This window comes from Eucyclogobius newberryi, unplaced genomic scaffold, assembly GCF_026437365.1.
Source record: "Eucyclogobius newberryi isolate DKJ021-1_F unplaced genomic scaffold, fEucNew1.0.hap1 SCAF_5, whole genome shotgun sequence".
NCBI lineage: Eukaryota > Metazoa > Chordata > Actinopteri > Gobiiformes > Gobiidae > Eucyclogobius > Eucyclogobius newberryi.
Genome location: NW_027316167.1, coordinates 1310767 through 1337408, shown reverse-complemented (window position 1 = coordinate 1337408; position 26642 = coordinate 1310767). Strand labels below are relative to the sequence as shown.

Below are 26642 nucleotides of genomic sequence, written 5' to 3'. Positions count from 1 at the left end.
AGAGAAACAAGAAGATGACGGAGAAACAAGTAGATGACAGAGAAACAAGAAGATGACGGAGAAACAAGATGATGACGGAGAAACAAGAAGATGACGGAAAAACAAGAAGATGACAGAGAAACAAGAAGATGACAGAGAAACAAGAAGATGACAGAGAAACAAGAAGATGACGGAGAAACAAGAAGATGACAGAGAAACAAGAAGATGACAGAGAAACAAGAAGATGACGGAGAAACAAGAAGATGACGGAGAAACAAGAAGATGACAGAGAAACAAGAAGATGACAGAGAAAAAAGAAGATGACGAAGAAACAAGAAGATGACAGAGAAACAAGAAGATGACAAAGAAACAAGAAGATGACGGAGAAACAAGAAGATGACGGAGAAACAAGAAGATGACAGAGAAACAAGAAGATGACAGAGAAACAAGAAGATGACAGAGAAACAAGAAGATGACAGAGAAACAGGATCAGGTCATTGTCCAGAAGTTTTCAAAGTTTAATCTGGACTGAACTCCAGACGCTGGGACTTATTCTACTGATGAAAGCAGAAGTATTAATGGTCCTGATTGGTCCTGTGCAAAGGGAGGAGTTGTAAATGAAACTGTCCTTGTTTACACCAGCAAGAGGCCGGTCCATGTTTAGTCCTGACTCTGGCACCAGCAGGAGGCCGGTCCATGTTTAGTCCTGACTCTGGCACCAGCAGGAGGCCGCTCCATGTTTAGTCCTGACTCTGGCACCAGCAGGAGGCCGGTCCATGTTTAGTCCTGACTCTGGCACCAGCAGGAGGCTGCTCCATGTTTAGTCCTGATTCTGGCACCAGCAGGAGGCCGGTCCATGTTTAGTCCTGACTCTGGCACCAGCAGGAGGCCGGTCCATGTTTAGTCCTGACTCTGGCACCAGCAGGAGGCCGGTCCATGTTTAGTCCTGACTCTGGCACCAGCAGGAGGCCGGTCCATGTTTAGTCCTGACTCTGGCACCAGCAGGAGGCCGCTCCATGTTTAGTCCTGACTCTGGCACCAGCAGGAGGCCGCTCCATGTTTAGTCCTGACTCTGGCACCATCAGGAGGCCGGGCCATATTTAGTCCTGACTCTGGCACCAGCAGGAGGCTGCTCCATGTTTAGTCCTGACTCTGGCACCAGCAGGAGGCCAGGCCATGTTTAGTCCTGACTCTGGCACCAGCAGGAGGCCGGTCCATATTTAGTCCTGACTCTGGCACCAGCAGGAGGCCGCTCCATGTTTAGTCCTGACTCTGGCACCAGCAGGAGGCCGCTCCATGTTTAGTCCTGTCTCTGGCACCATCAGGAGGCCGGGCCATATTTAGTCCTGACTCTGGCACCAGCAGGAGGCTGCTCCATGTTTAGTCCTGACTCTGGCACCAGCAGGAGGCCGCTCCATGTTTAGTCCTGACTCTGGCACCAGCAGGAGGCTGCTCCATGTTTAGTCCTGACTCTGGCACCAGCAGGAGGCTGCTCCATGTTTAGTCCTGACTCTGGCACCAGCAGGAGGCCGCTCCATGTTTAGTCCTGACTCTGGCACCATCAGGAGGCCGGGCCATATTTAGTCCTGACACTGGCACCAGCAGGAGGCCGGTCCATGTTTAGTCCTGACTCTGGCACCAGCAGGAGGCCGCTCCAGGTTTAGTCCTGACTCTGGCACCAGCAGGAGGCCGGTCCATGTTTAGTCCTGACTCTGGCACCAGCAGGAGGCCGCTCCATGTTTAGTCCTGACTCTGGCACCAGCAGGAGGCCGCTCCATGTTTAGTCCTGACTCTGGCACCAGCAGGAGGCCGCTCCATGTTTAGTCCTGACTCTGGCACCATCAGGAGGCCGGGCCATATTTAGTCCTGACTCTGGCACCAGCAGGAGGCTGCTCCATGTTTAGTCCTGACTCTGGCACCAGCAGGAGGCCGCTCCATGTTTAGTCCTGACTCTGGCACCAGCAGGAGGCTGCTCCATGTTTAGTCCTGACTCTGGCACCAGCAGGAGGCTGCTCCATGTTTAGTCCTGACTCTGGCACCAGCAGGAGGCTGCTCCATGTTTAGTCCTGACTCTGGCACCAGCAGGAGGCTGCTCCATGTTTAGTCCTGACTCTGGCACCAGCAGGAGGCCGGGCCATATTTAGTCCTGACTCTGGCACCAGCAGGAGGCTGCTCCATGTTTAGTCCTGACTCTGGCACCAGCAGGAGGCTGCTCCATGTTTAGTCCTGACTCTGGCACCAGCAGGAGGCTGCTCCATGTTTAGTCCTGACTCTGGCACCAGCAGGAGGCCGCTCCATGTTTAGTCCTGACTCTGGCACCATCAGGAGGCCGCTCCATGTTTAGTCCTGACTCTGGCACCAGCAGGAGGCCACTCCATGTTTAGTCCTGACTCTGGCACCATCAGGAGGCCGGGCCATATTTAGTCCTGACTCTGGCACCAGCAGGAGGCTGCTCCATGTTTAGTCCTGACTCTGGCACCATCAGGAGGCCGGGCCATATTTAGTCCTGACTCTGGCACCAGCAGGAGGCCGGGCCATGTTTAGTCCTGTTACTGCAGCTTCTTATTTCAGACAAATATCTTTCTCTAGTTCTACATAAAATGAAGTTGTTCATGTTCAGCTTCTCTTTGTAAATCTCTTTTTGAACCTGGAGCTTTGACTTGAGAATCATCATGTCTCCATGGCAACTTCTGCTTATTTTGAACCATTCTAGGCTTTATAGGGACAATGGTGTCCAGAACATTCAGAACAGTAGAAGGTGGGACACAGTAGGAGACGTACCAGGCAAAGAGGACGCAGCAGTACATGAGGGCGGCGCCCATGATGGCCACAGTGTTTCCTTCTGTCTTCATTCCGTTCTGACCCAAACTTGGGAAACAAATGGTGGAGTTCACGCCCTGAATCAGCACTGGACAAACACACACATGTCATTTAAACACACACACGTCATTTAAACACACATGTCATTTAAACACACACACGTCATTTAAACACACATGTCATTTAAACACACACACGTCATTTAAACACACATGTCATTTAAACACACAGATGTCATTTAAACACACACACGCCATTTAAACACACATGTCATTTAAACACACACACGTCATTTAAACACACACACGTCATTTAAACACACAGATGTCATTTAAACACACACACGTCATTTAAACACACACACGTCATTTAAACACACAGATGTCATTTAAACACACACACGTCATTTAAACACAGAGATGTAATTTAAACACACATGTCATTTAAACACACACACGTCATTTAAACACACACACGTCATTTAAACACACACACGTCATTTAAACACACACACGTCATTTAAACACACATGTCATTTAAACACACACACGTCATTTAAACACACATGTCATTTAAACACACACACGTCATTTAAACACAGAGATGTCATTTAAACACACATGTCATTTAAACACACACACGTCATTTAAACATACACACGTCATTTAAACACAGAGATGTCATTTAAACACACATGTCATTTAAACACACACACGTCATTTAAACACACAGATGTCATTTAAACACACACACGTCATTTAAACACACACACGTCATTTAAACACACATGTCATTTAAACACACACACGTCATTTAAACACACACACGTCATTTAAACACACATGTCATTTAAACACACACACACGTCATTTAAACACACACACGTCATTTAAACACACACACGTCATTTAAACACACACATGTCATTTAAACACACACACGTCATTTAAACACACACACACGTCATTTAAACACACACACGTCATTTAAACACAAACATGTCATTTAAACACACACATGTCATTTAAACACACACATGTCATTTAAACACACACACATGTCATTTAAACACAAACATGTCATTTAAACACACACACACGTCATTTAAACACAAACATGTGATTTAAACACACAGATGTAATTTAAACACACACATGTCATTTAAACACACACACATGTCATTTAAACACACACACATGTCATTTAAACACAAACATGTCATTTAAACACACACATGTCATTTAAACACACACATGTCATTTAAACACACACACATGTCATTTAAACACAAACATGTCATTTAAACACACACACATGTCATTTAAACACACACACACGTCATTTAAACACAAACATGTGATTTAAACACACAGATGTAATTTAAACACACACATGTCATTTAAACACACACACATGTCATTTAAACACACACACATGTCATTTAAACACAAACATGTCATTTAAACACACACACATGTCATTTAAACACACAGGTGTAATTTAAACACACACATGTCATTTAAACACACACACATGTCATTTAAACACACACACATGTCATTTAAACACAAACATGTCATTTAAACACACACACATGTCATTTAAACACACAGGTGTAATTTAAACACACACATGTCATTTAAACACACACACGTCATTTAAACACACACACATCATTTAAACACACACACATGTCATTTAAACACACACACATGTCATTTAAACACAAACATGTCATTTAAACACACACACATGTCATTTAAACACACACACACGTCATTTAAACACAAACATGTGATTTAAACACACAGATGTAATTTAAACACACACATGTCATTTAAACACACACACATGTCATTTAAACACACACACATGTCATTTAAACACAAACATGTCATTTAAACACACACACATGTCATTTAAACACACAGGTGTAATTTAAACACACACATGTCATTTAAACACACACACATGTCATTTAAACACACACACATGTCATTTAAACACAAACATGTCATTTAAACACACACACATGTCATTTAAACACACAGGTGTAATTTAAACACACACATGTCATTTAAACACACACACGTCATTTAAACACACACACATCATTTAAACACACACACATGTCATTTAAACACACACACATCATTTAAACACACACACGTAATTTAAACACACACACACATCATTTAAACACAAACACATCATTTAAACACACACACATTATTTAAACACACACACATGTCATTTAAACACACACACCTCATTTAAACTCTGGAGGGTAGGAGTAGCAGTAGTAGCATTAGCAGTAGTAGTAGTAGTAGTAGTAGTAGTAGTAGTCGTAGTACTCTTACCTCTCTCTGGAGGTTAGTAGTAGTAGTAGTAGTAGTAGTAGTAGTAGTAGTAGTAGTAGAGTCGTAGTACTCTTACTTCTCTCTGGAGGTTAGTAGTAGTAGTAGTAGTAGTAGTAGTAGTAGTAGTAGTAGTAGTAGTAGTAGTAGTAGTAGTAGTAGTAGTAGTAGTATTCTTACCTCTCTCTGGAGGTTAGTAGTAGTAGTAGTAGTAGTAGTAGTAGTAGTACTCTTACCTCTCTCTGAAGGTTAGTAGTAGTAGTAGTAGTAGTAGTAGTAGTAGTAGTACTCTTACCTCTCTCTGGAGGTTAGTAGTAGTAGTAGTAGTAGTAGTAGTAGTAGTAATAGTCGTAGTACTCTTACCTCTCTCTGGAGGTTAGTAGTAGTAGTAGTAGTAGTAGTAGTAGTAGTAGTACTCTTACCTCTCTCTGGAGGTTAGTAGTAGTAGTAGTAGTAGTAGTACTCTTACCTCTCTCTGGAGGTTAGTAGTAGTAGTAGTAGTAGTAGTACTCTTACCTCTCTCTGGAGGTTAGTAGTAGTAGTAGTAGTAGTAGTAGTACTCTTACCTCTCTCTGGAGGTTAGTAGTAGTAGTAGTAGTAGTAGTACTCTTACCTCTCTCTGGAGGGTAGTAGTAGTAGTAGTAGTAGTACTCTTACCTCTCTCTGGAGGTTAGTAGTAGTAGTAGTAGTAGTAGTAGTACTCTTACCTCTCTCTGGAGGTTAGTAGTAGTAGTAGTAGTAGTAGTACTCTTACCTCTCTCTGGAGGGTAGTAGTAGTAGTAGTAGTAGTACTCTTACCTCTCTCTGGAGGTCTGGAGCTCAGGGCGGAGAAGGTCAGGTACATGACGTAGCAGCTGATGATGGAGGCCTGCAGTAAACCTGAGCGCGGCTGCTCTGGAAAACATGTCATATTTAAGTCAGTAAAACAATGTAACAACAGTATTTTACTGTAACAACTCAAACAAGTCATAGAAACTAGTAAAGTCATCAAATCCTGACTTTGTAGGTCGCGATCCTGCTTTTGTAGGTCGCGCTCCTGCCTTTGTAGGTCGCGCTCCTGCCTTTGTAGGTCGCGCTCCTGCCTTTGTAGGTCGCGCTCCTGCCTTTGTAGGTCGCGCTCCTGCCTTTGTAGGTCGCGCTCCTGCCTTTGTAGGTCGCGCTCCTGCCTTTGTAGGTCGCGCTCCTGCCTTTGGTCGCGCTCCTGCCTTTGTATGTCGCGCTCCTGCCTTTGTAGGTCGCGCTCCTGCCTTTGTAGGTCGCGCTCCTGCCTTTGTAGGTCACGCTTCATGCTGGAGCTTTATGTGGAACACTGTCTCTTCAGCCTCCTCCAAGAGAGCACAAGACGCAGTGCCAGGGGCCCCTTCTCCCGCCAGGGGCCCCTTCTCCTGTCAGGGGCCCCTTCTCCCGTCAGGGGCCCCTTCTCCTGTCAGGGGCCCCTTCTCCTGTCAGGGGCCGCTTCTCCCGTCACCCCAGGCTCACAACAGTTCTGTTCCAATACCATTATAATGATTCCATTAAAGAACGCACACATTCAATGATCCGTGATGTCTCACACTCGCTGTTCTTTCTGCTCAGCTTTGACCCTCGTCCATCACTGATGTGGTAAATACATCTTATAAATGAACCGAAGTCTGTGGATATATCTTAAGTAGACAAAATGAACGTTGTGGGTTAGGGTTAGTACTCAGGGTTAGTACTCAGGGTTAGTACTCAGGGTTAGTACTCAGGGTTAGCACTCAGGGTTAGCACTCAGGGTTAGTACTCAGGGTTAGGGTTAGTACTCAGGGTTAGGGTTAGTACTCAGGGTTAGTACTCAGGGTTAGTACTCAGGGTTAGGGTTAGTACTCAGGGTTAGTACTCAGGGTTAGTACTCAGGGTTAGTACTCAGGGTTAGGGTTAGTACTCAGGGTTAGGGTTAGTACTCAGGGTTAGGGTTAGTACTCAGGGTTAGTACTCAGGGTTAGTACTCAGGGTTAGTAGTCAGGGTTAGTAGTCAGGGTTAGTACTCAGGGTTAGGGTTAGTACTCAGGGTTAGTACTCAGGGTTAGTACTCAGGGTTAGTACTCAGGGTTAGGGTTAGTACTCAGGGTTAGGGTTAGTACTCAGGGTTAGTACTCAGGGTTAGTACTCAGGGTTAGTACTCAGGGTTAGTACTCAGGGTTAGTACTCACTGTGTTGGATGCAGGGTGTGATGGACACGAGGCCCATGGCCCCGCAGAGGCCCAGGTGGCCCCACAGCAGGGCCCGGTTGGACTGGCACAGGTTTGGGTGAGTGTAATACTTCAACATGAACATGAACGCCAACGCTGCCCCAGAGTAGAAGAGCAGCGTGGCACAGGTGACTGCCAGGTACCAGCGTGGGTGCTCGGCTGCACCTGTCAGCCTGAGGACAAACAGGAAACAATGGTCCCTGATAATGACATAAACTCTGACTCTTTGTATTTCAAACATAAACGACAAATAACTGAATGTTTCTGACCAGTTTTTGTTCCACTGATGAGCAAAGGCTGTGATGAGGACGAGCTGGATCAGGATGAAGGCAAAACCTCCCACGACGCCCACGTAATGCCACACTGCAACACAGAGGAGACACATGAGGCCTGGAGCGGCCTCCTGCTGGTGCCAGAGTCAGGACTAAACATGGACCGGCCTCCTGCTGGTGCCAGAGTCAGGACTAAACATGGAGCGGCCTCCTGCTGGTGCCAGAGTCAGGACTAAACATGGAGCGGCCTCCTGCTGGTGTCCAGAGTCAGGACTAAACATGGAGCGGCCTCCTGCTGGTGTCCAGAGTCAGGACTAAACATGGACCGGCCTCCTGCTGGTGTCTAGAGTCAGGACTAAACATGGACCGGCCTCCTGCTGGTGCCAGAGTCAGGACTAAACATGGACCGGCCTCCTGCTGGTGCCAGAGTCAGGACTAAACATGGACCGGCCTCCTGCTGGTGCCAGAGTCAGGACTACACATGGACCGGCCTCCTGCTGGTGCCAGAGTCAGGACTAAACATGGACCGGCCTCCTGCTGGTGCCAGAGTCATCATGCTCGTTTGTTGCAGGTGTGCTATCCGAGGAGCAGATCCGTATTACACCACCTACAGGACAGGACCAGACTGCAGGAGGACACCACCTACAGGACAGGACCAGACTGACACCTGAACACATCTGCAAACTGTTGGACATCTGTCTGAACACCACTTACTTTCAATTCCGGGGACATTTTCATAGACAGATTCATGGCTGTGCCCTGGGCCCGTCTTTCCCACAGTGGACAAACTGTACATGGAGCACTTTGAGAAGAAGGCTCTGACCTCCTTTTCAGGCTCCGCCCCAAAGCTTTGTCTTCGCTACGTCGATGATACGTTTGTAACAATCAAGAAACAAGAGTTGAAGCCTTCTCAGAGCACATCAATGTGGACCTGAACATCAGCTTTACAAGAGAAGACCCTAAGGAGAACCGCTTGGTCTTTCTTGATTGTTCCACGATCAGAGGACGAGAAGCTCACAATAGAAGTATATAAGAAACCTACACACACAGACCAGTATCTGCTCTTTGGTTCCAACCACCCACTACAGCACAAGCTGGGAGTGATCAGAACCTTACAACACAGAGCTCAAGGTGTGTCCACCAGCTCAGAGGACAAGAGGAGCCCACCAGCTCAGAGGACAAGGTGTGTCCACCAGCTCAGAGGACAAGAGGAGCCCACCTGCTCAGAGGACAAGAGGTGCCCACCAGCTCAGAGGACAAGAGGTGTCCACCAGCTCAGAGGACAAGAGGTGCCCACCAGCTCAGAGGACAAGAGGTGTCCAGCAGCTCAGAGGACAAGAGGTGTCCACCAGCTCAGAGGACAAGAGGTGTCCACCAGCTCAGAGGACAAGAGGAGGCCACCAGCTCAGAGGACAAGAGGTGTCCACCAGCTCAGAGGACAAGAGGTGCCCACCAGCTCAAAGGACAAGAGGTGTCCAGCAGCTCAGAGGACAAGAGGTGTCCACCAGCTCAGAGGACAAGAGGTGTCCACCAGCTCAGAGGACAAGAGGAGGCCACCAGCTCAGAGGACAAGAGGAGGCCACCAGCTCAGAGGACAAGGTGTGTCCACCAGCTCAGAGGACAAAGTGTGTCCACCAGCTCAGAGGACAAGAGGAGGCCACCAGCTCAGAGGACAAGAGGAGCCCACCAGCTCAGAGGACAAGAGGAAATAAGAAAAACACGTCCATAATGCCCTTTCAGCCTGTGGACACCCCGCTTGGGTCCTCAACAGAGTGAAGAGAACCAAGAAGCAGGAAAAAAGGGACAAAAGGGAAACTGAACAGAGAAGGGTGTTTCTATCCCTTATGTCTCGGGACTATCGGAAAAACTGCAGAGAATTTTCAAACCAGGAAACACTTTAAGACACAAACAGGTTCGTCCTAAGGACAAGATGCTGACCAAAAACAGAGCAATGTACTTTATTCTGTCCAATGCAGTGAAGAAAAGTGTAAAGAGCGTTACATAGAGACAAGAGGCTCTATCCTCTATCCTCTTGTTAACAAAAGGCTCTATCCTCTTGTTAACAAAAGGCTCTATCCTCTTGTTAACAAAAGGCTCTATCCTCTTGTTAACAAAAGGCTCTATCCTCTTGTTAACAAAAGGCTCTATCCTCTTGTTAACAAAAGGCTCTATCCTCTTGTTAACAAAAGGCTCTATCCTCTTGTTAACAAAAGGCTCTATCCTCTTGTTAACAAAAGGCTCTATCCTCTTGTTAACAAAAGGCTCTATCCTCTTGTTAACAAAAGGCTCTATCCTCTTGTTAACAAAAGGCTCTATCCTCTTGTTAACAAAAGGCTCTATCCTCTTGTTAACAAAAGGCTCTATCCTCTTGTTAACAAAAGGCTCTATCCTCTTGTTAATAAAAGGCTCTATCCTCTTGTTAACAAAAGGCTCTATCCTCTTGTTAACAAAAGGCTCTATCCTCTTGTTAACAAAAGGCTCTATCCTCTTGTTAACAAAAGGCTCTATCCTCTTGTTAACAAAAGGCTCTATCCTCTTGTTAACAAAAGGCTCTATCCTCTTGTTAACAAAAGGCTCTATCCTCTTGTTAACAAAAGGCTCTATCCTCTTGTTAATAAAAGGCTCTATCCTCTTGTTAACAAAAGGCTCTATCCTCTTGTTAATAAAAGGCTCTATCCTCTTGTTAATAAAAGGCTCTATCCTCTTGTTAACAAAAGGCTCTATCCTCTTGTTAACAAAAGGCTCTATCCTCTTGTTAACAAAAGGCTCTATCCTCTTGTTAACAAAAGGCTCTATCCTCTTGTTAACAAAAGGCTCTATCCTCTTGTTAACAAAAGGCTCTATCCTCTTGTTAACAAAAGGCTCTATCCTCTTGTTAACAAAAGGCTCTATCCTCTTGTTAACAAAAGGCTCTATCCTCTTGTTAACAAAAGGCTCTATCCTCTTGTTAACAAAAGGCTCTATCCTCTTGTTAATAAAAGGCTCTATCCTCTTGTTAACAAAAGGCTCTATCCTCTTGTTAACAAGGCTCTATCCTCTTGTTAACAAAAGGCTCTATCCTCTTGTTAACAAAAGGCTCTATCCTCTTGTTAACAAAAGGCTCTATCCTCTTATTAACAAAAAGCTCTATCCTCTTATTAACAAAAGGCTCTATCCTCTTGTTAACAAAAGGCTCTATCCTCTTATTAACAAAAGGCTCTATCCTCTTATTAACAAAAAGCTCTATCCTCTTATCAACAAAAGGCTCTATCCTCTTGTTAACAAAAGGCTCTATCCTCTTATTAACAAAAGGCTCTATCCTCTTGTTAACAAAAGGCTCTATCCTCTTGTTAACAAAAGGCTCTATCCTCTTGTTAACAAAAGGCTCTATCCTCTTGTTAACAAAAGGCTCGTTAGAAACAAAGAGGGTAAGTTTCTGTTGAAACAAACAACTTTTTCCACTTCAGGAAGGCTCCGCCCAATGGGCGGGGCTTACCACAGAATAGAATAAATATCTGAGTTCCCGGTCTAAATTCGCTTATTGTCAATGACTCTTGGACGAGAGTCGAAACGTCTAGTTTTTTTTCTAAACTGAGTCCAGATGAAAGAACTGAATATATATAATAATTATACAAGAGCCTTATAATCCACTTAAAGGAAGTGTTTAGAATAATTTGGATTTTTCTGCCTTTGTTTCTTTTTGGCGACAGCAATAACTCTGCCCCTCAAACCTGCCTTAGCTGCATCCCAGAGAATGGGAGGAGCATCCCAGAGAATGGGAGGAGCATCCCAGAAAATGGGAGGAGCATCCCAGAGAATGGGAGGAGCCTCTCAGAGAATGGGAGGAGCCTCTCAGCGAATGGGAGGAGCCTCCCAGAGAATGGGAGGAGACACTTCACCATTGTCATTTTCCTCTACAAACGTCTCTGTGTCATGTGACATTGTTGTCACTCGTGGGTGACTGAGTTGATCCTGGAAGTCTATTTAGTTGTATTTTAGTCATATTTGGTTATATATTTGATGTTTTCTCACCATGAAGGAAGGACTCTGTTGGGATGAAGAAAGCTGCAGTGCACATCACCAACAGCACCAGGAACTTCACCAGCCAGAACCTGCAAAACAGGATCAAAATAAGTCTAAAGCAGGACTGGACCAGGACTAAACCAGGTCAGAACTAGGCCGAAAACAAGACCAGGACTAAACCAGGTCTAAAACAGGACTGGACCAGGACTAAACCAGGTCTTAAACAGGACTGGACCAAGACTAAACCAGGTCAGAACTAGGCCGAAAACAAGACCAGGACTAAACCAGGTCTAAAACAGGACTGGACCAGGACTAAACCAGGTCTTAAACAGGACTGGACCAGGACTAAACCAGGTCTTAAACAGGACTGGACCAGGACTAAACCAGGTCTTAAACAGGACTGGACCAAGACTAAACCAGGTCAGAACTAGGCCGAAAACAAGACCAGGACTAAACCAGGTCTAAAACAGGACTGGACCAGGACTAAACCAGGTCTTAAACAGGACTGGACCAGGACTAAACCAGGTCTTAAACAGGACTGGACCAGGACTGGACCAGGTCTTAAACAGGACTGGACCAAGACTAAACCAGGTCAGAACTAGGCCGAAAACAAGACCAGGACTAAACCAGGTCTAAAACAGGACTGGACCAGGACTAAACCAGGTCTTAAACAGGACTGGACCAGGACTAAACCAGGTCAGAACTAGGAGGGAAACCAGACCAGGACTGACCCGTTATGGACCAGGGCCCTTGAATCCTGACTGGACCTCACGTCGATGAGGAACAGCGCCATCAGCAGGTGGAAGCAGGCGGTGCCAAAGCAGATTCTGTAGACGGCAGAGTAACCGACGAGTAACTGACAGTCTCCTGAAGTCTGCAGGCACAGCGAGTTCAGGAAGGGCACCTGGATTAGAAAGAGGTGAGAGCAAGTTTAGGAAGGACCTAAAGGTCAGAAACTCTAACTGTCTCTGTGATTTAAATGAATGTTTCCTAATGTATGTATTTGATAAAGACAAGTACATGAAGTATCACACTTGAGTCAGTTTGTCTATTTGCTCAGGGTTATTACGCCCTAACCCTATAGAAGAGTCTACCATAAACTACTCTACGCCCTAACCCTATAGAAGAGTCTATCATAAACTACAGGGCTCCCTAACCCTATAGAAGAGTCTACCATAAACTACTCTACGCCCTAACCCTATAGAAGAGTCTACCATAAACTACTCCACGCCCTAACCCTATAGAAGAGTCTACCATAAACTACACTACGCCCTAACCCTATAGAAGAGTCTACCATAAACTACTCTATGCCCTAACCCTATAGAAGAGTCTACCATAAACTACTCTACTCCCTAACCCTATAGAAGAGTCTACCATAAACTACTCTACGCCCTAACCCTATAGAAGAGTCTACCATAAACTACTCTACGCCCTAACCCTATAGAAGAGTCTACCATAAACTACTCCACGCCCTAACCCTATAGAAGAGTCTACCATAAACTACACTACGCCCTAACCCTATAGAAGAGTCTACCATAAACTACTCTACGCCCTAACCCTATAGAAGAGTCTACCATAAACTACTCTACGCCCTAACCCTATAGAAGAGTCTACCATAAACTACTCCACGCCCTAACCCTATAGAAGAGTCTACCATAAACTACACTACGCCCTAACCCTATAGAAGAGTCTACCATAAACTACTCTACGCCCTAACCCTATAGAAGAGTCTATCATAAACTACTGGGCTCCCTAACCCTATAGAAGAGTCTACCATAAACTACTCTACGCCCTAACCCTATAGAAGAGTCTACCATAAACTACTCCACGCCCTAACCCTATAGAAGAGTCTACCATAAACTACACTACGCCCTAACCCTATAGAAGAGTCTACCATAAACTACTCTATGCCCTAACCCTATAGAAGAGTCTACCATAAACTACTCTACTCCCTAACCCTATAGAAGAGTCTACCATAAACTACTCTACGCCCTAACCCTATAGAAGAGTCTACCATAAACTACTCTACGCCCTAACCCTATAGAAGAGTCTACCATAAACTACTCCACGCCCTAACCCTATAGAAGAGTCTACCATAAACTACACTACGCCCTAACCCTATAGAAGAGTCTACCATAAACTACTCTACGCCCTAACCCTATAGAAGAGTCTACCATAAACTACTCTACGCCCTAACCCTATAGAAGAGTCTACCATAAACTACTCCACGCCCTAACCCTATAGAAGAGTCTACCATAAACTACACTACGCCCTAACCCTATAGAAGAGTCTACCATAAACTACTCTACTCCCTAACCCTATAGAAGAGTCTACCATAAACTACTGGGCTCCCTAACCCTATAGAAGAGTCTACCATAAACTACTCTACTCCCTAACCCTATAGAAGAGTCTACCATAAACTACTCTACGCCCTAACCCTATAGAAGAGTCTATCATAAACTACTGGGCTCCCTAACCCTATAGAAGAGTCTACCATAAACTACTCTACTCCCTAACCCTATAGAAGAGTCTACCATAAACTACTCTACGCCCTAACCCTATAGAAGAGTCTACCATAAACTACTCCACGCCCTAACCCTATAGAAGAGTCTACCATAAACTACACTACGCCCTAACCCTATAGAAGAGTTTACCATAAACTACTCTATGCCCTAACCCTATAGAAGAGTCTACCATAAACTACACTACGCCCTAACCCTATAGAAGAGTCTACCATAAACTACACTACGCCCAACCCTATAGAAAAGTCTACCATAAACTACACTACGCCCTAACCCTATAGAAGAGTCTACCGTAAACTACACTATGCCCTAACCCTATAGAAGAGTCTACCATAAACTACTCTACGCCCTAACCCTATAGAAGAGTTTACCATAAACAACTCTACGCCCTAACCCTATAGAAGAGTCTACCATAAACTACTCTACGCCCTAACCCTATAGAAGAGTTTACCATAAACAACTCTACGCCCTAACCCTATAGAAGAGTCTACCATAAACTACTCTACGCCCTAACCCTATAGAAGAGTCTACCATAAACTACACTACGCCCTAACCCTATAGAAGAGTCTACCATAAACTACACTACGCCCTAACCCTATAGAAGAGTCTACCATAAACTACACTACGCCCTAACCCTATAGAAGAGTCTACCATAAACTACTCTACGCCCTAACCCTATAGAAGAGTCTACCATAAACTACACTACGCCCTAACCCTATAGAAGAGTCTACCATAAACTACACTACGCCCTAACCCTATAGAAGAGTCTACCATAAACTACACTACGCCCTAACCCTATAGAAGAGTCTACCATAAACTACACTACGCCCTAACCCTATAGAAGAGTCTACCATAAACTACACTACGCCCAACCCTATAGAAAAGTCTACCATAAACTACACTACGCCCTAACCCTATAGAAGAGTCTACCATAAACTACACTACGCCCAAACCCTATAGAAGAGTCTACCATAAACTACACTACGCCCTAACCCTATAGAAGAGTCTACCATAAACCACACTACGCCCAACCCTATAGAAAAGTCTACCATAAACTACACTACGCCCTAACCCTATAGAAGAGTCTACCGTAAACTACACTACGCCCTAACCCTATAGAAGAGTCTACCATAAACTACTCTACGCCCTAACCCTATAGAAGAGTTTACCATAAACAACTCTACGCCCTAACCCTATAGAAGAGTCTACCATAAACTACTCTACGCCCTAACCCTATAGAAGAGTCTACCATAAACTACACTACGCCCTAACCCTATAGAAGAGTCTACCATAAACTACACTACGCCCTAACCCTATAGAAGAGTCTACCCTAAACTACACACGTAACATGTTTGTTCTGTGGGAGTTCCTGTAGAGGCAGAGAAGAACGCCCCCTGCAGACAGTGTGTGTTACTCACGTTCTCTCTGACCTTTTCCGTCACAGTTCTAGACAACATGAGGCAGGACACGGTGCAGCAGAATACGTGGAACATCGTGTACATGACTCGAGTGGACGTCGACACTTTGACGGACGGACAGCACTGACAGCAGAGCGAGCAGGGGGCGGGGCCACAGCAGCAGCAAACCTGAGGACATACACAGGTGAGAGAACGGGCGGGGTCTTTGAGGGTAAGAGTCAGGGTCAGGGTAAGGGTCAGGGTCAGGGTAAGGGTAAGGGTAAGGGTCTATGTGTGGCACAATGACACTGAAGATCTGTGTGAGGAACAATGACAGTGAAGATCTGTGTGAGGAACAATGACACTGAAGATCTGTGTGAGGAACAATGACACTGAAGATCTGTGTGAGGAACAATGACACACTGAAGATCTGTGTGAGGAACAATGACACACTGAAGATCTATGTGAGGAACAATGACACTGAAGATCTGTGTGAGGAACAATGACACTGAAGATCTGTGTGAGGAACAATGACACTGAAGATCTGTGTGAGGAACAATGACACTGAAGATCTGTGTGAGGAACAATGACACGCTGAAGATCAATGTGAGGAACAATGACACGCTGAAGATCTGTGTGAGGAACAATGACACGCTGAAGATCTGTGTGAGGAACAATGACACTGAAGATCTGTGTGAGGAACAATGACACTGAAGATCTGTGTGAGGAACAGTGACACACTGAAGATCTGTGTGTGGCACAATGACACGCTGAAGGCCTGTGTGTGGAATAATGACACACTGAAGATCTGTGTGAGGAACAATGACACGCTGAAGAAGATCTGTTTGAGGAACAATGACACTGAAGATCTGTGTGAGGAACAATGACACGCTGAAGAAGATCTGTGTGAGGAACAATGACACGCTGAAGAAGATCTGTGTGAGGAACAATGACAGGCTGAAGAAGATCTGTGTGAGGAACAATGACACTGAAGGTCTGTGTGAGGAACAATGACACACTGAAGATCTATGTGAGGAACACTCACACACACTCACACACACTGTCCCTGTCACACACACTGTCCCTGTCACACACACTGTCCCTGTCACACACACATACAATATTCACATATATACTACAATTCATGCTTCAGAAAAGTTCAGTGTGTACATGTGTGTACATGTGTGTACATGTGTGTGAATGTGTGTACAAGCGTGTACATGTGTGTGAATGTGTGTACAAAAGTGTGTACATGTGTGTACATGTGAACAGTGAAAAGATAAACACACATTATTTTCCAAGCGCCACTGTTTCTGAGATAACGTCACTCCTTCCAAATATTATGGCTAAGCATGGAGGAGCTAAACAGCTGATTGTGCACGTGGGTGCAGTGGACATGCGGCGGGAACAGACTGCAGTTTTGAAAAAAGACTTCTTGAAGTTATTCGACGTGCTTGATAAAATGGAAATCAAAACATTCATAAGTGGACCTCTTCCAAACATCGACAGGAGGATAAACAAGTTTAGCCGGCTTCTTCAGCTGAACACATGGCTGTCCAAAGAGTGTCCCCCGAGAGGACTACACTACATTGAGAACTTCTATCTATTCTGGAAACGAGAGGACCTGTTTAAGAGAAATGGCCCCCACCTATGCAGAGGTGGAGTGAGGGTGCTGACAGAGAACCTGCTCCACGCTCTGAGGCATTGGACTGGGCCTGGACAGGGTCCTGAGCAGATAGTTATAGAAGAGAGGAATGAGAGAAGAATTCCTGCTCCATCAGCCAGAGACCGAGCCAATGTTTCAACATCAAAAGCACCACAACCTCAGCCTCCACCAAAGGATTCATCAGTAGCTGCTCCACCACCACCAGCAAAGGATTCAGCTCCAGCTGCTCCACATTCACCTCCACCGCCTCCAGCAAAGGAACAATTTTCAAAGGCCTTGGACCCATCTGTGACAAGCCCAACAACATCCCTGTCATCGCCCCTGCCTTCACACCAGCCCTGGGTTCCCCCTGCAACATCTACTCCCACTAAAGATTCATCATTCTCCTTCTCATCTCCACTCTCACCCATGGGCCTTCCCAGCCATTTTGAAAGTCTGATCAAATCAGGCATTAAGATGGCTCCACTCACGCCCAATATAGCAAGATCAAGGGCTATGTCAATACTTATCAACTCTTCCCTGCACAAGCCAACTACACCAACAAAAGCCCCACCACCCATCCCCCCTCGCCTCTCACCTGGTCCCAAACTCTCCTTGGCTACAAAAGCCCCACCACCCATCCAACCTTGCCTTTCACCTGGTATCTCCCATAGCTAGGATGCACTGGGTCTCAGCGTTGCCGGGACTTATTGTCACATTAAAAATCAAACCAACCCGGGGCCCTATGTAAAAAGAGCCCCCCCTAGTGCTATTTCTGTAGTCACATCATCACACAGATGGAAAAACAAAATGCGAGTCAGGCCCAATCTGAGAAATGTGATTCATATTCCCTGTGAAAAGATAAAGCCCAGTCCCACTGAAACTAGTCTGAAACTTGCTGTGCTAAATGTCAGATCCTTATGTAACAAATCTCTCTTAATTAATAATTGTATTTCTTCTTATAATCTTGATTTTATGTTTTTAACTGAAACATGGCTTGACAAAAACACAGGAAATGTAGTTCTGGTAGAATCTGCTCCACCCAACTTTAAGTTTGAATCTGAAACACGAGAAAACAAAAAAGGGGGTGGAGTTCTCTGCTGTCTTTAGAGATGAAATAATTACCCGCAGGCTGTCTTTTGGGGTGTTTTCATCATTTGAGTATGTATCCTTTAAAATGGAGCTAAAATGGTCTCCATCCATTCTCTTCATTGTTTTATACAAGCCTCCCCAGCACTGCCAAAGTTTTATTGATGATTTTACTGAGATGCTTTCAGTCGTATGCACAGACTTTGATGGTTTGGTCATTACAGGTGATTTCAATGTGCATGTTGATAATATTTGTGACAGAAACGCTAAAGAGCTTGATGCTGTCCTTGAAACCTTCAGTCTTACTCAGCATGTGAGAGGCCCCACCCACAGCAAAGGACACACTCTAGATCTCATAATTACAAAGGGGGTAAATATTTCAAATGTTAATGTGATCGATGTTGCTCTGTCTGATCATTTCTGTGTCTTCTTTGACCTGTCTGTTTCTCCCAAACCTCCGGTTGGTCCTGCAGTTGTTCAGAGGAGACACATAAGTGATGGCACAGGTGCACTGTTTATGGAAATGATAAACTTTGAAAATGTCTCATGTTCTAATGTAAATGATTTGTTGAAATCTGTTACATCTAGTGTTTTGAATGTTCTGGACACCATCGCCCCTATAAAGGCTAAAATGGTTAAAAATAAGCAGAAGGCGCCGTGGAGAAATGATGATTCGGTCAGGGCACAGAAAAGGGAGTGCCGCAAGGTCGAACGGAAATGGCGCAAGTCAAAGCTCCAGGTTCAAAAAGAGATTTACAAAGAGAAGCTGAACATGTACAACCTCATCTTATGTAGAACTAGGGAAAGATATTTTTCTGAAATAATTGGAAGCTGCAGTAACAACTCGCGTGTCCTGTTTGCCACAGTAAACAGATGAACAAACCCTCCAGCTCAGCTGCCGTAAGAACTCATGTCCACACCCAAGTGTAATGAGTTTGCATTATTCTTTAATGTCAAAGTTCAGGGCATTAAAAATGCTATAAATCCCACAATGCAAAAAACTACCCTAAAACCACCAAGACACTTAGAGCTAACTCACTTTGCACCAGTAACTGACAAAACTGTCCATGAGATCATCACCAGTCTGAGTTCATCTACAGCTGCCTCGATGTGTTACCCACCAGAGTTCTAAAGTCTGTGCTGAACAGTTTGTTAGCACCACTCACTCACATAGTCAACATGTCGCTTCAATCTGGAATATTCCCAATGTCTTTGAAAACATAAAGCCTCTCCTAAAGAAGAGCAGTCTTGATGCCGCAGTACTGAGTCATTACCGGCCCATCTCTAATCTGCCATTTTGGGGCAAAGTCCTTGAAAAGGTTGTTTACCAACAGCTCACAGATTTCCTCTTAATAAACAACTCATTTGATGTTTTTCAGTCAGGTTTTAGACCTCATCACAGCACTGAGACTGCTCTTGTCAAGGTGACAAATGACATTTGCCTGAACACTGACACGGGCAAAGCCTCAGTCTTAATTCTGTTAGATCTGAGTGCTGCTTTTGACACTGTCGATCATGGGATCCTCTTACAGAGACTAGAGGACTGGGTGGGCATCACTGGCCCCGCCCTAAACTGGTTAAGGTCCTATCTGGAAGACAGGAAGTACTTTGTTGAAATTGGTAGCTGTGTCTCAGACCACATGACCCTGACCTGTGGAGTGCCCCAAGGGTCAGTCCTGGGTCCCCTTCTGTTCAACCTCTACATGCTGCCGTTAGGTCAGTTGATACGCAGTGAAAATGTGTCCTATCACAATTATGCAGACGACACTCAGATCTATGTTTCACTATCGGCAGGTGACTATGGACCAGTAGATTCACTCTGTCACTGCATCCAACAGATCAGTTTGTGGATGCAAAACAACTTTCTCCAGCTGAACTCAGACAAGACTGAAATAATCGTTTTTGGCCCACAGAAACAAAGAGAAAGTGTTAGCGGTCACCTCCAGAGTCTCCCTCTAAAACCTACAAACCAAATTAGAAATCTGGGGGTAATAATGGACTCAGACTTGAACTTTAATAGCCACATCAAATCAATAACATCAGCAGCTTTTTACCATCTAAAAAACATTGCCAAAATCAAAAATATAGTGTCAAAACCAGATTTAGAGAGACTTATCCATGCGTTTGTCTCCAGTAGATTAGACTACTGTAACGGCCTGCTCACTGGTCTCTCCAAACGAGTTTTAAAACAGCTGCAGTACATCCAGAACGCTGCTGCTCGGGTCCTGACTAGAACCAGGAAGTATGATCACATTAGTCCTGTTCTCAGGTCTCTGCACTGCCCCCTGTGGCTCAGAGAATAGACTTTAAAGCAGCTCTGCTTGTGTACAAGTCTCTCCATGGCCTAGCACCAAAGTACATCTTGGATATGTTAGTGCCATATGAACCATCTCGGACTCTGAGGACCTCAGGGACCGGCCTCTTGCTGGTGCCAGAGTCAGGACTAAACATGGACCGGCCTCCTGCTGGTGCCAGAGTCAGGACTAAACATGGACCGGCCTCCTGCTGGTGCCAGAGTCAGGACTAAACATGGACCGGCCTCCTGCTGGTGCCAGAGTCAGGACTAAACATGGACCGGCCTCCTGCTGGTGCCCAGAGTCAGGACTAAACATGGAGCGGCCTCCTGCTGGTGCCCAGAGTCAGGACAAAACATGGAGCGGCCTCCTGCTGGTGCCAGAGTCAGGACTAAACATGGACCGGCCTCCTGCTGGTGCCCAGAGTCAGGACTAAACATGGAGCGGCCTCCTGCTGGTGCCAGAGTCAGGACTAAACATGGACCGGCCTCCTGCTGGTGCCCAGAGTCAGGACTAAACATGGACCGGCCTCCTGCTGGTGCCAGAGTCAGGACTAAACATGGGGAATCTGCGTTTCAGTTTTATGCAGCTAAAATCTGGAACATTCTTCCTGAAGATGTGAGACAGGCTTTTTTTCTTTGCACTCTTCTCTTTTGTTTGTGATTTTAGTAGTTTAGACAATCAGTTGGATTGATAATTTTTAATTTAGTTAATTTTATTGTATTTCTGTTTCTGTAATTTCTTTGTGATTTGAATGCATTTTTCCTGCTGTGAAGCTTTGAATTGCCTTGTGTATGAAATGTGCTCTACAAATAAACTTGCCTTGCCTTGCCTTACATGTGTGTACCTGTGTGTACATGTGTGTACATGTGTTTACCTGTGTGTACCTGTGTGTACAAGTGTGTACATGTGTGTACATGTGTGTACATGTGTGTACCTGTGTGTACAAGTGTGTACATTTGTGTACAAGTGTGTACAAGTGTGTACAAGTGTGTACATGTGTGTACATGTGTGTGAATGTGTGTACATGTGTGTACATGTGTGTACATGTGTGTGAATGTGTGTACATGTGTGTACATGTGTGTACATGTGTGTACATGTGTGTACCTGTGTGTACAAGTGTGTACATTTGTGTACAAGTGTGTACATGTGTGTACATGTGTGTGAATGTGTGTACATGTGTGTACATGTGTGTACATGTGTGTGAATGTGTGTACATGTGTGTACATGTGTGTACATGTGTGTACATGTGTGTACCTGTGTGTACAAGTGTGTACATGTGTGTACATGTGTGTACATGTGTGTACAAGTGTGTACAAGTGTGTACTTGTGTGTACAAGTGTGTACATGTGTGTACAAATGTGTACATGTGTGTACAAGTGTGTACAAGCGTGTACATGTGTGTACATGTGTGTGAATGTGTGTACATGTGTGTACATGTGTGTACATGTGTGTGAATGTGTGTACATGTGTGTACATGTGTGTACAGGTGTGTGAATGTGTGTACATGTGTGTACATGTGTGTACATGTGTGTACATGTGTGTGAATGTGTGTACATGTGTGTACATGTGTGTACAGGTGTGTGAATGTGTGTACATGTGTGTACATGTGTGTACATGTGTGTACATGTGTGTGAATGTGTGTACATGTGTGTACATGTGTGTACAGGTGTGTGAATGTGTGTACATGTGTGTACATGTGTGTACATGTGTGTACATGTGTGTACATGTGTGTACAAGTGTGTTCAAGTGTGTACAAGTGTGTACATGTGTGTACATGTGTGTGAATGTGTGTACATGTGTGTACATGTGTGTACAGGTGTGTGAATGTGTGTACATGTGTGTACATGTGTGTACATGTGTGTACAAGTGTGTACATGTGTGTACATGTTTGTACATGTGTGTACATGCACCTGTCTACACCTATGTACACCTGCCTGAGACCCTGCGCCGTCATCGTCATGTGCTTCATAATCTCAGATTATTCACAGACAAATATAGTCCATTAATCTGCCCTGACCTACATCTGCAGGACTAAAGCAGGACTAAAGCAGGACTAAAGCAGGACTAAAGCAGGACTAAAGCAGGTCTAAAGCAGGTCTAAAGCAGGACTAAAGCAGGACTAAAGCAGGTCTAAAGCAGGTCTAAAGCAGGACTAAAGCAGGTCTAAAGCAGGACTAAAGCAGGACTAAAGCAGGACTAAAGCAGGTCTAAAGCAGGACTAAAGCAGGACTAAAGCAGGGCTAAAGCAGGGCTAAAGCAGGTCTAAAGTAGGGCTAAAGTAGGTCTAAAGCAGGACTAAAGCAGGACTAAAGCAGGACTAAAGCAGGACTAAAGTAGGTCTAAAGAAGGACTAAAGCAGGACTAAAGCAGGACTAAAGCAGGTCTAAAGCAGGACTAAAGCAGGACTAAAGCAGGTCTAAAGCAGGACTAAAGCAGGACTAAAGTAGGTCTAAAGCAGGACTAAAGCAGGTCTAAAGCAGGACTAAAGTAGGTCTAAAGCAGGACTAAAGGACCTCGCCACCACAGACATTGTTGATTCATTTCTCCCTGTGGCCCTCAGAGGCAACTGTTGTTGTGATTTTGGGCCTTACAAAAATAAATTGATTTGATTTGATTTGATTAAAGCAGGTCTAAAGCAGGACTAAAGTAGGTCTAAAGAAGGACTAAAGCAGGACTAAAGCAGGACTAAAGCAGGTCTAAAGCAGGACTAAAGCAGGACTAAAGCAGGACTAAAGCAGGTCTAAAGCAGGTCTAACGCAGGTCTAAAGCAGGTCTAAAGCAGGACTAAAGCAGGACTAAAGCAGGACTAAAGCAGGTCTAAAGCAGGTCTAAAGCAGGACTAAAGCAGGACTAAAGCAGGTCTAAAGCAGGTCTAAAGCAGGACTAAAGCAGGACTAAAGCAGGTCTAAAGCAGGTCTAAAGCAGGTCTAAAGCAGGTCTAAAGCAGGACTAAAGCAGGTCTAAAGCAGGACTAAAGCAGGACTAAAGCAGGACTAAAGCAGGTCTAAAGCAGGACTAAAGCAGGACTAAAGCATGTCTAAAGCAGGTCTAAAGCAGGACTAAAGCAGGACTAAAGCAGGACTAAAGCAGGTCTAAAGCAGGTCTAAAGCAGGACTAAAGCAGGACTAAAGCAGGTCTAAAGCAGGTCTAAAGCAGGTCTAAAGCAGGACTAAAGCAGGTCTAAAGCAGGTCTAAAGCAGGTCTAAAGCAGGTCTAAAGCAGGACTAAAGCAGGTCTAAAGCAGGACTAAAGCAGGACTAAAGCAGGACTAAAGCAGGTCTAAAGCAGGACTAAAGCAGGACTAAAGCAGGTCTAAAGCAGGTCTAAAGCAGGACTAAAGCAGGACTAAAGCAGGTCTAAAGCAGGTCTAAAGCAGGACTAAAGCAGGACTAAAGCAGGTCTAAAGCAGGACTAAAGCAGGACTAAAGCAGGACTAAAGCAGGTATAAAGCAGGACTAAAGCAGGTCTAAAGCAGGACTAAAGCAGGACTAAAGCAGGACTAAAGCAGGTCTAAAGCAGGACTAAAGCAGGACTAAAGCAGGACTAAAGCAGGTCTAAAGCAGGTCTAAAGCAGGTCTAAAGCAGGTCTGAAACTAAACTGAAACAGGGCTAAAACCGGGCTAAACATGAACTAAACTAGGTCTAAAACTGGAAATGCATGGTCTACAACAGATTGAGTCAACCAGGTCTGAAACAGAAAATGTTCTGAAAAACGTTGGACCTAAACAAGTTTATATTTGTGTGAATAACACTGTGGTATTTGAAGTAAAGGTTAGACATTGTCAGTATGTTAATTTCACTGTATTATATTTATTGGGTTATTGTGGGGTGGAAGTGGAAAAAGTGGAGGTTCAGATCTGGTGGTTACAGAAGTGGGACAAACTTCTGCTCCAGTGAACTTTCACAAAAGCCCTGAGGTCTTAGTCCTGGTCTACAGTGAGGTCTTTGTCTCTGGTCCAGGTCTTCGTCCTGGTCTACAGTGAGGTCTTTGTCTCTGGTCCAGGTCTTAGTCCTGGTCTACAGTGAGGTCTTTGTCTCTGGTCCAGGTCTTCGTCCTGGTCTACAGTGAGGTCTTTGTCTCTGGTCCAGGTCTTCGTCCTGGTCTACAGTGAGGTCTTTGTCTCTGGTCCAGGTCTTAGTCCTGGTCTACAGTGAGGTCTTTGTCTCTGGTCCAGGTCTTCGTCCTGGTCTACAGTGAGGTCTTTGTCTCTGGTCCAGGTCTTCGTCCTGGTCTACAGTGAGGTCTTTGTCTCTGGTCCAGGTCTTCGTCCTGGTCTACAGTGAGGTCTTTGTCTCTGGTCCAGGTCTTCGTCCTGGTCTACAGTGAGGTCTTTGTCTCTGGTCCAGGTCTTCGTCCTGGTCTACAGTGAGGTCTTTGTCTCTGGTCCAGGTCTTCGTCCTGGTCTACAGTGAGGTCTTTGTCTCTGGTCCAGGTCTTCGTCCTGGTCTACAGTGAGGTCTTTGTCTCTGGTCCAGGTCTTAGTCCTGGTCTACAGTGAGGTCTTTGTCTCTGGTCCAGGTCTTCGTCCTGGTCTACAGTGAGGTCTTTGTCTCTGGTCCAGGTCTTCGTCCTGGTCTACAGTGAGGTCTTTGTCTCTGGTCCAGGTCTTAGTCCTGGTCTACAGTGAGGTCTTTGTCTCTGGTCCAGGTCTTCGTCCTGGTCTACAGTGAGGTCTTTGTCTCTGGTCCAGGTCTTCGTCCTGGTCTACAGTGAGGTCTTTGTCTCTGGTCCAGGTCTTCGTCCTGGTCTACAGTGAGGTCTTTGTCTCTGGTCCAGGTCTTCGTCCTGGTCTACAGTGAGGTCTTTGTCTCTGGTCCAGGTCTTGGTCCTGGTCTACAGTGAGGTCTTTGTCTCTGGTCCAGGTCTTCGTCCTGGTCTCTTGGGTTAATTTTTCTCCTTCTTCTTCCAGAAATGTTAATATGAACAAAAAGTCAGTTTATTTTTATCCTAAATTCAACGTTGGTGAAAACTTCAGTCATTTTAAATCAACACAAAAATTCTCTAAACCTGAATCTGGAAAGTCCAGATTGAGTCTCAGTATTTTTCATCTCATCCATTTTTCTCTCCACGAGTTCAGATGTGAATGACGAGGGAATTGTCCAATCAGGGACAAGTATATTACAGTATTACATGAAAGAGAATATTACAGACACAAATCTCTGTGGATCTGACGTAAGGTTGTTATTGGTTCACATAAATAAACTCTTCTGATTGGACCTTTTTGTCTGAGTTTGACTCAAGGCGATCGTGAGGTTTGTGTGTTTTCTGGACTTTTTTATTCCTCACTTTGTCGTAGATGATGGACATCAATCAATCAATCAATCAATCAATCAATCAATCAGTCAACCTTTATTTATAGAGACCTTTACAACAAAGTGACCAAAGGACTTCACAATAAAAATCAAGGCAATTCAAAACATAAAACTGACCCATAACAAACTTAGAGCTCTTAGAGCTCTAAGAGCTAACCCTAACCCCTGTTTGGGTTTGAAGCGGACAGAAGCTTTAGAGCTTTAAAAACAAAACGTAACAGTTTAAATTGATTCTAAAAGAAACGAGAAGTCAATGAACTAGAAAAAGACCTGTGACGATGCTGACGTCTGCAGTGTTCTGTCCCAGCTGAAGGGGGCGACACCCACATGAAGTGCAGTGTTCTGTCCCAGCTGAAGGGGGCGACACCCACAGGAAGTGCAGTGTTCTGTCCCAGCTGAAGGGGGCGACACCCACATGAAGTGCAGTGTTCTGTCCCAGCTGAAGGGGGCGACACCCACATGAAGTGCAGTGTTCTGTCCCAGCTGAAGGGGGCGACACCCACATGAAGTGCAGTGTTCTGTCCCAGCTGAAGGGGGCGACACCCACATGAAGTGCAGTGTTCTGTCCCAGCTGAAGGGGGCGACACCCACATGAAGTGCAGTGTTCTGTCCCAGCTGAAGGGGGCGACACCCACGTGAAGTGCAGTGTTCTGTCCCAGCTGAAGGGGGCGACACCCACGTGAAGTGCAGTGTTCTGTCCCAGCTGAAGGGGGCGACACCCACGTGAAGTGCAGTGTTC

General features: G+C 45.1%; 2 protein-coding genes across 3 annotated transcripts in view; both read right to left on the bottom strand.

Moving 5' to 3' along the window:
* The window catches only part of serinc4 (serine incorporator 4), a 48635-nt gene extending 32877 nt beyond the window's left edge, over positions 1 to 15758 (bottom strand). For both annotated transcript variants that reach the window (XM_072464707.1, XM_072464708.1), the window contains exons 1-7: positions 15581 to 15758; positions 12372 to 12544; positions 11650 to 11729; positions 7636 to 7729; positions 7328 to 7539; positions 5955 to 6050; positions 2761 to 2887 (exon numbers count right to left, since the gene is read on the bottom strand). In XM_072464707.1, coding sequence (XP_072320808.1) covers positions 2761 to 2887; positions 5955 to 6050; positions 7328 to 7539; positions 7636 to 7729; positions 11650 to 11729; positions 12372 to 12544; positions 15581 to 15664 — 866 coding nt within the window. In that variant the 5' untranslated portion in view covers positions 15665 to 15758. The remainder of the gene's footprint in view (positions 1 to 2760; positions 2888 to 5954; positions 6051 to 7327; positions 7540 to 7635; positions 7730 to 11649; positions 11730 to 12371; positions 12545 to 15580) is intronic.
* LOC140380800 (V-type proton ATPase subunit d 1) overlaps positions 1 to 26642 on the bottom strand; it is a 371409-nt gene that overhangs the window by 328742 nt on the left and 16025 nt on the right. The gene's annotated exons all lie outside the window — the stretch shown is intronic.